This window comes from Marmota marmota, unplaced genomic scaffold, assembly GCF_001458135.2.
Source record: "Marmota marmota marmota unplaced genomic scaffold, marMar, whole genome shotgun sequence".
NCBI lineage: Eukaryota > Metazoa > Chordata > Mammalia > Rodentia > Sciuridae > Marmota > Marmota marmota.
In genome coordinates, this window is record NW_026000019.1 from 14,745,453 (window position 1) to 14,757,623 (window position 12,171).

The 12,171-nt window shown below is 35.0% G+C and overlaps 1 protein-coding gene across 11 annotated transcripts in view; it reads right to left on the reverse strand.

Annotated features, from left to right (window-relative positions):
• Positions 1-12,171, reverse strand: part of Rasal2 (RAS protein activator like 2) — a 338,051-nt gene that overhangs the window by 43,865 nt on the left and 282,015 nt on the right. For all 11 annotated transcript variants that reach the window (XM_015491761.2, XM_048809957.1, XM_048809956.1 and 8 more), the window contains 3 exons: positions 3,888-4,041; positions 1,719-1,817; positions 597-1,151 (listed from right to left, as the gene is read on the reverse strand). In XM_015491761.2, the coding sequence (XP_015347247.2) occupies positions 597-1,151; positions 1,719-1,817; positions 3,888-4,041 (808 nt within the window). The remainder of the gene's footprint in view (positions 1-596; positions 1,152-1,718; positions 1,818-3,887; positions 4,042-12,171) is intronic.

The following is a 12,171-nucleotide window of genomic DNA, read 5'->3' on the forward strand; positions in this document are numbered from 1 at the left end:
CGGCTCTGCTCTCTCCTTATTCCAATTGGGGTGTCGTGGCTACCACGCCGGCAGGTCACTGGGCCTGTTCTGGGCGCTGGCGGCGGCTCTGTTCTGCCCCTACTCCAATTGGGGTGACAAGTCCCATGAGTACTCTTGCTAACACCCAGCATGCTTCTTGAATACCTCCTTTTGTGCTTAAGGGCTATAGACATCCGTTAATCTTAAAATATAGTGGGGAAGAAAACCACTGTATGACACTTTAGAACTAAAGATAAGGAATCTGAACACACTGTGGGATTATCATGTCAATCATACCATTTATTTTACCAGATAATAAAGAGCTGGTTATGGTATCTGTCTTTCATGAAAATGGACTTTTGAATATTTATTGGTTCCTCCATTTTATATTTTAAGTGTTATAAATCCTATATTTTCTGAATCTAAGAACTGCTAACAGGTTCTTTCTTAACTCTTATTTCTCCTTTTCTTTTGTGACCAATAACAATGCACATTTCTCTAATTTGGATCTCCTCAGCATCCATATCTTCATCTCTTTGTAGACGTTAGAGAAAAGCTTTCAGGTATAGGTAATGCAATTTCCCTTTTCCACTTACCTTGGCTCTGCCAGTACTTTGAAGAATGTGCACTAAGGCACAAGCCAACTCCTCTTTATTTCTCACACTAATTACTGGCTCTAGGACAGAACACAGCATGGTATAGTTGCTGGTGACAAATTCTGCAAATTCTTTGTATTGCTCCATAGGCAGAATGGTGATAGTTTGGAAACGTGACTTAATCCGAATAGAAGGTCCCCCAGTCTTTCCTTTGTTGGGTGTAGGTGTACTCACTGGATACCACTTTTCTACAAATTGGCGACCAGTCACGCTGGCAGTGGGGATGTTGACTAGCCCTACATAATTATTCTTGTCCTTTTTTTTCTTTTTTTCCACATCCTTATAAATGTGAACTGTGATGCTATGAAGAGGTGGAAGGCTGTAGAATTCAAAGTGTTCTCCCCAGAAAATATTGTCTGCTTTGGTCTTGCTGGTTGTACGAGCAAAGAGGGTATCATCAAGGCACAGTTCACAGAAATATTTCTTTTTAGGGGCAAGATCCTTGGCTTCAATGATCCATAAACGGAGAACATTTTCAGCTCTTCTGCAGTTGTCCTACAAAGAGGCAACAAAATTGAATTTGTGAGCTGATATCTCAAAAGAACATTTTCCTCTTAAAGTGATGCCGATCATATACTCTATTAAGAGTAGACAACAAATAATGAAATTATTTGCTATCTCATTACTTTAAGATAGTAGCTAGCTCAAACAAGAATGTCTTCGAATCTTAGGGAACCACATATATTCTATTTAACTTGTGATGAAAAAATTATCTTGTAATAGTAAATTCTCATTTAGCCAAACTAGTATCAACTGGACTTGTTTCTATAAATATAAAAGAGATGTGTAGTTAACAAACTTGTGTTCTAATTCCACTTCTATTATATACTTGCTTCTGACTTGGGCAGGTCACTTAACTTTTCTGAGTGTTCTTATCTACACTGGTAAAATCATAACAATAATATCTGCAGTAAAATTATTTTTAGACTGAAATGTCATAACAGGCACATACACTTAAAAACTGTTAAGCTTTATAAAAATTAAGATGTTATCACTGCAGCTATCTTCTATCAATTTAATGCTTACAAAGTGGGTTTTTTAGACACTCAAAGTCACTATTACCTTATTTGGCTGAACTGTCCTTCGAAGGTTTTCCATCCACTTATCTCTCTCTGAAGCAGAGTTACAACTGAAGCATTTACTTCCACTTAAGTAGGTGACCTTCAACATAAAGATTAGAAATAAGAAAAAGAAAGTAAGACTCTTTTTTTCCTAGTTATATCATTTAAGAGTTAGGGATACATCTGAACCTAAAATACTGCATGAAACTAAAATGATCTTTGCTAGTGGAAGTTCATTATGTCTAAATCTATACCTGCCTTTTGACTTGTTCTCAAGGTAGCATCCACACCTATTTCCAGGTATGGAAACAAAGGCTATTTAGAATTCAGCTGACCTAGGTTCAGAAAATTCAAAATAAAAATCTTTTAGGCCACATCTTAAATTATCTGCAAATGAGTAGTCTCAATTCTGTTAAATAAGTTAATAAAAGGAAGAGAGTTTCACAAAACAGTTTATCAGCTTTCTCAAATCTGCCTTTGCTATAATATTATAGATTGCTACTAAATGAAATTAAAGAGAGTGAATAATATTGTATTACTGTCTTTGGAATCCATTGCTCTTCCATAATTCAACCAGCTAGCTGATTTCCAGTCATTTATTAGGTTAACCTGACCACTACCATAACTATCCTTTAAAAATGAAACATCCTGGGCTGGGGTTGTGGCTCAGAGGTAGAATGCTCACCTCACATGCGTGAGGCACTGGGTTCGACCCTCAGCACCACATAAATATAAAATATTGTGTCTACCTATAACTAAAAAATAAATATTAAAAGAAAAAGGGCTGGGGTTGTGACTCAGTGGTAAAGTGCTTGCCTAGCATGTGTGAGGTACAGGGTTTGATTCTAAGCATCACATATAAATAAATAAATAAAGATAAAGGTCCATTGACAACTAAAAAAAAATTGAAAAAAAAAAAGAAGAAATATCCCATCTATTTGCCTACCACCCAACACTGGGCTTAGTATACAGTCTGTTAAATTGAGTTCCATAAATAAGGAAAATTTCAATGATTTTTATTAAAAAGAACATTAATAAATGACCTGCCCAAATTGCTGAAGTTTTCTCACACATTAACTCAATCTCAGGTCATAATCATGTAAATCAAATTAGATTATATGTTCTGATATGGCAGGTACTTGCATGGTGTGTCTGAGTACCTGAAATGTGGCTGATCCAAATTGAGCTGTGCTGTAATTATAAAAACTTCTGATTTTGAAGATGTAGTATTAAAAGTAGAATATAAAAATATCTCATTGATAACTTTATATTACATGCTGATATGAGAATATTTGGACTACATAAAATTTAAAATTATATATGTAGCTTACATTATATTTCTTTTGGGCAGTGTTGGTTCATAAGGACAGGAACCAAATATCTTTCAATTTCTACAATATCTAGCATAGGACTCAATTAAATTCTAACCCTAATAATTACTTACACAATCTCTCTCTCTCTCTCTCTCTCTCTCTTTCACACACACACACACACACACACACAATATTCACATTTAGCATGCAAATAGTCAACTGTTTAAATTTAGCTGGGGAAGGAGAAATTACTTTATAAAATGTGATAGTCTTATTTTCTGATGAAGGGCAATTTGTTCATTCAAGAAATTAGGCACCTACAATGTGCTAGGGATCAAGCTAGGTGCAGGGGATTATAGAATAAAGACATAGGCCTTGATCTAAAACTGCTTATATTGTAACTAAAAAAAATATTGAGTCAAATTCCCCCCCAAAAAACATTAAACTTGGGACTTTAGGGTTTCAGGAGAAAAATAACAACATAGTAGGTATCATCCTTATGAATACTAAAAAATTTAACATTTTAGTAAGCTATTGTTAGTTCTGTAACCTCTGCTGAGATGTACTAAGCACCCCCTCCCCTTTTCTTTTTGGGTGCTAATCTAGTGCTCTACCATTGAGATAAACCCTCAACCCCCAACTTTTTAAAATGCAGGCAAAGGCCAAAGGAACGAAATGTTAGCATTAAGAACTTTAATTATAAATATAATTTGTTTAATAAATTACCAATTTTCCTTTACAATTAGTTAATTTTTAGCCACAGAAAACCAGTTAAAATCATCAAATCAGAACATGACAGTAATGAAATCATAATGTTACTGGATAGAAAATCTTACTTTTCATTTTTTGTTTTTTACCTCAAAGCAGAAGTCTTGCCCAAGGATGCTGCTATGAAGTGGTTTTACTGCTACAGGCTCCCCTCGACCAAGATCCAGACATTCTACTGCGCTGCAGGGGCTCAACAAGGATTCATGAGAACGTGACTCTTTCAGTTTAGGCAGCCCACGAGCCCTAAATGTAGAATATATTTCAGGTAGTGTTACCTTGGCCAACAAGGAAATGAGGGTCTAGTGCAATGAAGGCTTATGAAAAATGAACAAGTATGTAAGGACAAAAGTAAAGGAGGAAAAAATTAAAATTCTATGATAATAGTAGTAATCATATTCATGTGGCACACATAACCATACAACCATGTGAACACGGACATACTTTTTTTTTTTTCAACAAAGCACAAAAACAATAATTTTACTAGTCTCAAAGGAGCTCAAAGCTCCTCCACAAACATTATTTTTTAACCTCATTCTTATATTGGAAGATGCAGAAATCTATGCTATTCAGGTTATATCTCCTCTTAAAGCACTGACAAAATAGTGGTTGAACCCTCATTTTGTTTCTTTTTACTCTGACAGAATAAATACACACACACACACACACACAGTGCCAAACTTTTTAGCATAGGACTCCCTCAAAGGGAGATATCCTGATTTCCACCTCAATGTGGAATTCTTTTCTGGCAAGGTTTTACTTCTATCCATGCTTCACAGTATAAATGTGAATAACACATAAAATGCCTTGAAAAAGGTTCTCACCATGAAAAAATATGCCCAAACTCTTTCATATAGAAGAACAGATCTTTGTTGACATTGTTCAAATGTTCTGGCTGATTTTACTTCCTAGTTGTTTTAAAAAAGAATGTGGGAATCATGCTTCTTGTCACTATAGGAGTTGGTATTACAGACTTTCCTCTTGAAAGAATTAAAGGAGTGAAACAATATGAAGTATAATATTCCTGAATCCAGAACTGAATGGTTATGCAGTTTTACTCAATAATTATAGTATTTATTGACTGAAACACCCAGAATTAAATACACGTATTTCAAGTAGAAGTACTAAGAATAAAAAGAAATGCCTGTGTAAAGACATTTGTTTTTGTAAAGTACACTAAATAAACTACTTCATTCATTTCTTAAAATAAGCAGGGTAACATTAAATGGAACTGAAACACTAATGCCAGTGTAGTATTTAGTTAAATTACAAAGTTATACGATTCAAGAAACTAGCATTAAAGACTGTTCTTTCTCCATTTCTATTTGTTTCAAACTCTGTGAAATAAGAGACATCTAAAACTACCAGGACTTTATTAGTCCATTCTTTTCTCCCTAACAAAATCAACTGCCATTTAAAGATTAGGCTGAAAAAAATGTGTGTTCTGATATTCAGCAATTTTTAAAGTAAAGAAGTTCACATTATATATCCTACTAAGAAGGCAAGGTAAGCATAAAAGGTACTAATGCCATAATGTATATAAAAATATAATACTGTAATAGTTTCACATTTATTTCTCTTTGTGCTCCTGAGTAAGACATTGACATGTTTGTAGTAATGTGCTGCAAATATAGCACATCAATTATAAATAAATAAATGCTAATTTTTTTTTGCTTTAATTATATCATATAACCTTTCCCTATATGCTACACGAAGCCAGGGTGGGGCAATGGGACACTACTAACATCTTTCTTAAACAAATATAAAACAATTTCAATCCATCTTTCTCAGAAAGAGTTCCTGGAGGGAAAAGCCTCTCATGTTTTAGGGGTGAGCATTTTACCAGGAAAGATTAAGTTATATTGTAAACAGGAGGAGGTATGCCCAAAAGCTAACCTTTACTTTTTAAATTCTCCAGGAAAAGTTTTCTAAAACACAAAGTTATTTCAAACAAAATAAATGTCTACCTACATGAAACAATTGTACAGCCACCTGGTGGTGCAACCCCAAATCATAGCGATGCCACATGTCCAATATAGCAAGTCACTTTCTGAACTACATCTCAGAAAACGATTCTCTGTTTAGAAGACAGAAACCAATAGAAGATGGTTTCCCTGCTGACTTTGGTTACTGATACCATCTTTGGATACATGCTATCCACCAGGTGTTATTCAAGTCTTCAACAGAAGCAGAACAGAAAGGCAAACACTGTACAAGAGGTCATCTTCATCCAAATGCTGCAGGACAAGTAGTATGCCTTCCTCTCTTCCTTCAGGCTGCATCTAGCCCCTTGGGTAACACAAACAAGGTACCTGGGCTCAAGGCTGGGCCTGTTGCCATGGTGCTACACCTATAAGGAGATTAGAGCTGGAAGGCAGCAGGAAGAAGCTTCGGCTTGAAGGACACAGAGAGCATGCTCTGCAAACTTGGCAAAGGTGACTATTTTAAAACAGAAAGGAAGGAATGTTGAAGCCCCTACCCATTTCCATTAACAGTTTTCAGTCAAAGCCGGTAGAGCAGAAACTGAGGCAACTCTGGGGGTAGAGGAGAATCTCATATATTAAAAATTTGATTAGGAACAAATCTAATTAGCTTTAGCTTGCTTCATATATGATTCTTACTCTCTCACTAGTACGTATTTCTACATTCTATCTTGCAAGTAAAATCTTTCTCTCACACTTCTGTTTCCTCTAGCTTATTGTTTCTAGTGCTTACCCATGAACTTATCTGGGTTACACATATGTTCTTCTTTCAGAGGAAGGTGGATAAAATTATTTTTTCATTGTGTTTTCAATGAAATCTAACTTCCAATAGCAGCCATAAACATATTATAGTGACTGTCTGGAATTATAACTCAACTCTTCCTAATTACTGAAATTTCAATTATTAATACATAGTTCAGAATCTCCCATTGTTCAGTATGTGCATATATACCCACATGAATCAAAAGCCAAATTACTCACATGTTCAACGTTACTATTGAATAAATAAGCAAGCCCTTCCTGAATTAGGAAGACAGTGTCAAGACAGAAGTAATTCCCAGTGAAGCAAGATTACAATAAACAGGAAAATGGAGTAGCCTGGGAATGGCTCAGGGTGGTGGTGGGAAGCATTTTCTGTGCAAATATTTTGATATAAAATCATTGGTAACGCCCAAGTCTTTACTTTTTCTTGTATCTTCATATGAATTGATTTTTCTTTAATCTACCATCTACAGAGTTAGAGCAGCCATGTGGCACCACAGTTTACTCCTCCAATGGAAAATAGAATTTAATGGGAGAATAATGAGTTTAAAACTAATTTTTTTTTCCAGTCCATTCTGACATTAGGTTTCATTAAGAAACCTAATCCAGCCTCAAAAGTAGATGTTGTAAGTCCCTCGATCCCTGGCCAGGTTCTTTTTCTGACTGAGTCCCCTAACCCCTGCACCATCAGCCTAAATACCATATAAGAATAATTCAGGGGCTGGGGATGTGGCTCAAGCGGTAGTGCGCTCGCCTGGCATGCATGCGGCCCGGGTTCGATCCTCAGCACCACATACAAACAAAGATGTTGTGTCCGCCGAGAACTAAAATAAATGAATATTAAAATTCTCTCTCTCTCTCCCTCTCTCACTCTCTCTTAAAAAAAAAAAAAGAATAATTCAGGGTTCCAATATGACTATTTCTTGATTTAACTGGAAAATTGCTTCCAAAGGGGCAATTTTACTTCTAACTAAGGAACACCACTTACATTTCTGTTTTAATGTCATCACCACCATGAAAATAAGGGTTAAATATCTAATTGCTTTGGTGTTGAAGATTACCTGCTACTTCTGACCTATTTAAGAGATAAACTACAGGGCAAAAGAGGCTTTCTGTTACTACTATGTTGCTTTAACCCTCATCCCTATCTGAAATCAGTCTTAAAAAAGCTAAAAGTGAAGGCTGGGGAACCAACACATCCAACAGTAGATACACTAATGAAGGAAAAGAAAAAGGAGTAAAAGAACTCTGATTAGTGCAATTTAAAATAAAACACAGCTGGATTTTTCTCAGCTTACCCATTCAATTTTTTAAAAAGCCACATTCCCCACCACCCTAGCTCCAATGATGCTTGGACTTGCTTGCTCAATCTGCTACATGTTTACAGAATCAGTTCCAAATTTAGGAACTGGGAAACTTTTAATTAAAAATGCTTATTGCCACACAAAATCCTGGACTCAGTGCAGGTGAGTTTCTGCTTGGCTTGGCAGTTATGATTCCAGATGGCTTCACTGAATTCCAGAAGGGACAGTTTAGATAGCAAGGTAGATACAGCAACATACCTATGTTTTAACCAGTTTGTATTCCTAAGGCACTCATTTTGTTTGAAAATTTCCCAGGTAGTAATGAAAAATATTCAGTATCAATAAATTTATACATAGTCCAATAAGGTTTTAAAAAATTGCACTGAGATCTTATTTGGGAAAAATGTAATTATACCTGCTCTCCAGATTTCATTTTTTCCAATCAGGTATTTTGCAAAAGTAAACACTGTAAAAATTTTCCTCCCTGGACTGGGGTAGAGGAAGTAGGGCTCATTCACAAGAGTTCTATTGTGTACTAAAAAACGCATCTTCCCTGAGGATTTCGATTTATGGTTTATGCACTGCAGGTAAAGCCAGTATAGTGTCCCTGCTGCTCATGTTACTTGCTGATTTTTATGTTAGCTTAAAAATATACACCACATAAAAAACTATTTATGGAAGCACAGTCTATGCTGCAGATCTTCCTCTCCCTGCTCTCAGCCTCCAGACAGGATGGTCTAATGAGCTCAGCTGCTAAGGATAAAGAAAGACATTGGTCAGCCTGAAATTGTCACTTAAAGTGAGCAAATGCATGGTAAGAAAATTTGTCATCACAGAAAAAAATGATATCCCATGTACATGTAATGAAGGTGAATGTAAGGAGAAGGATTATAAATATTAAAACATGTTCTGGGAGTAGAAAATTCTACTTTCCTCCAATATGACCGACACTAGGGAACAAATTCTTTATAGAAACTGCACTATATTATAATATGCTTTTTTTGGCTCTGAAGTTGCAAATGGATTAAGATCTACTAGTACCAATTATATAAATTGAACACAACTATACTGAATTAAAAAAACATGAAATCAAACTTCACTCATAATCCAACTCAATGAACATATTAAAGAGTGAGTGAAAAGACTTAATACTTTTTTCTTTTATTGAATTTAATTGCTAGAGTTTTAACTTCACTATTGCCTTAAGATTAAGGTTTAGGGTGAAAGATTAATAAAAGAGGAAAGAACTAGAGAAGTTTAAAGACATTTACATTTTAATCATTAGTTTCTCATTAGGCTAATAAGTGAATTTCTGTATAGATCCATCTATTTATCCAACAGCTACTTGCTATGTACTGCACATAGGCGTTCTACTAGAGGTAGGTGCAAGAAACACACAAGATAAGAAGAAAGGCAGGGTCCTGATGCTCACACAGTTTATATATAGTCTAGAGAGTTAACAATGCCTTGTAGTACAATGAAATTAGACTTATGAAAAAGAATGCAAAAGAGGCTCTGTGAGTATTTAGGGGATCTTAAATTGGAGGTTCAGATTAGATTTCTTGGAGGAAAAAGTTAAGTGATGTTGTGACCTTCAAATCGATGGACTTCATAATATGCAAGTGTCCTGCCAAGAGACCTAGGTGGAATGGATAGCATGTAAAAAGACCTGTAATAAAAGTATGCAAAGCCTGGTGTGCTGAGACACTGAAAGAAATTCAGAGTGCAGCCTTTGAGTAGTATGGATGTGGTGGGGACAGGTGGTTGGTAGGAGTGGTAAATCACGAAGGCTGAGAGAGATCATGACAGGACTTGTAGTAATGGGCTTTTCAGTTTGATCACAAGACCAGGGGATGAACATATGAAGGTTTTGGGTGGTAGGAGGGGAATGACATGATCAGATGTGTATCTTAGCAAGACTACTTTGGCTAAGGAGAAGAGAAAGAAAGGGGTACAAAACGGAGAGAAAAAGTGAAAGACTAAGAGACTAGTTCATAGATTATGGTAGTAATCTAAGTAAAGATCATGAACTAGACAGACAGAAATGGGTAAGAAGTAGATGAAATTAAGAGATATATAGGACGAAATTAGGCCTTGGTGACTGCAACGTTGTCAGTGTCAGGGAGAACTGTAAAATCAAAGATGACTGGTCATTTCTGTCCTGAACCACAGGATAGAAAAATGGTAATGTCCTTCATGGGAATAGGAAATATGAGGCAATGCTGGTTGAGTTGAGAGTAGAAATGAAAGCAAGTTTTATACAATTTGGGTTTGAGGTTACTGTGGCAGTAGATATGAATAGTGAAAGAGGACATGTGGAAATAACCTGAGAAATATCAACATTTAAATCTATAAAACTGACAGAGATTGAGAAATACGAAAGAGAAAAACTAGGTATTTCAAGTATCATAAAAAACCCAGAGATGAGAGGTCTCAGAGGCGGAAGACTGTCCACTATTATAGAAAATCAAGTGTGTTAAGAGACTAATACTAGCCCCTGGATTTAGGAATTGAGAGGTAATTGAAGACTTTTACAAGAGGAGTTTTTAGGGAATGGAAATAATGACAAATGAAATTGTACTGGGTTGGAAACAAAAATAAAAAAAAAAATCAAAAAACCAGATGGGATGTGAAAAAATGGAGCAAAAACAATTCTGTCTGAAAAAATGGCAACAGTGAAATAGCTAGAGGGAAACTAAAAAAACAAACAAACAAACAAACAAACAAAAAAAAACAAAACATGCTTTAATGTTTTCCCCTAAAACAAGAAAGTGTTAACACTTTTGGTAAAATTCAAGAGTTCAGAAGGATAGATGGCAAAGAACAAATAAGGGTACCCTTTTTGATCTCCTATAGAAAATGCCATTACTAATTCCTATGAATTCTTCTAGAATTTTTTTTATATAGGCAGCCCTCTCTCGCCCTATTTATACATATACAAAATTTTAGAAATTATGTGTTTATTATAGGAATATATTAATATATTCATATGTATTTAAATATATACATATGCATATATATTTATACATATGTACATTTACATTTATATTTATCACAAATGGGATTCTACCATACTTCAAATAAATTTTTTATTAGAGCTTTATGGTTATACACAGTAGTTGGGTTCATTCTGACAAACTCATACATGCATAGAAATTGATTTCGGTTCATGATTTTGGACTTCTGTCCACACTGGAACACATAGACAGAACTTGTCTCTTTTTAATGAACACATGATTTTCCTTTATATTGGCCTTTAACAGTTTAACCAGTCCCTGAAGACAATCTAAATTTTTCCTTTTTTCTTTTTCTTTTGTGATTATCACCAAAGTTTAAAAAAGTATCTTAGTACATCTATCTTTTTTAAAATATTTTTTTAGTTGTAGATGGACACAATACCATTATTTTACTTATTTATTTTTATGTGGTGCTAACATCGAACCCAGTGCCCCCATGTGCTAGGCGAGCACTCTACCACTGAGCCACAATCCCAGCCCTAAGGTACATTTATTTTTATGCACATGTGTGTGTATACACACACACACACACACACATATATGTATACGTTCATAGTTTGAACTTTCCAATGTGAAACTGCCAGATCAAAGGGCATATACATTTAAAATTTTGATATTAAGGGCTGGGGCTGTAGCTCAGTGGTAGAGTGCTTGACTAGCATGAGCGAGGCACTGGGTTTGATCCTCAGTACCACATAATTATAAAATAATATTGTATCTATCTACAACTAAAAAAATAATTAAAAAGATAGATGTACTAAGATACTTTTTTAAACTTTGGTGATAATCACAAAAGAAAAAGAAAAAAGGAAAAATATCTTCCATAAAAAATTGGTATCCATTTAAAATCCTATCAACAGTACATGATTCAATTAGAAACTTCAATGGGATTTTAGATGATAAAATAAAGAATCCTTAATTGACCCATGACAGTAACCTGGTAAGAGAAATTCTATAATTTATAGTCAGATTATATTGATTAATTAAGGTATGGAATTCAATAATTTCTGAGTTGTCACTATAACCAAGTATATATACCATATTGAAAAAGATTGTTCTATTGTTATTACCTACAAGTCAGTTTTGACATTTTCTATTTCAGGTTAATGTTTACCATTTCCTTAATAAAATTGGCATTGTGCTAGGAGACGGGATACAAAGATTATACCCTTGAGGAGCTTCCAATCTTTAGCAGTAAACAGAAATATGAAAAGATACATTAGCATTTAGTTCAATAATTGCTGCAGTCTGGCTGGGCACAAATCATGAGCCACTCAAGCAGGAACAAACTTTATTTCCGAAAGCCCCCCC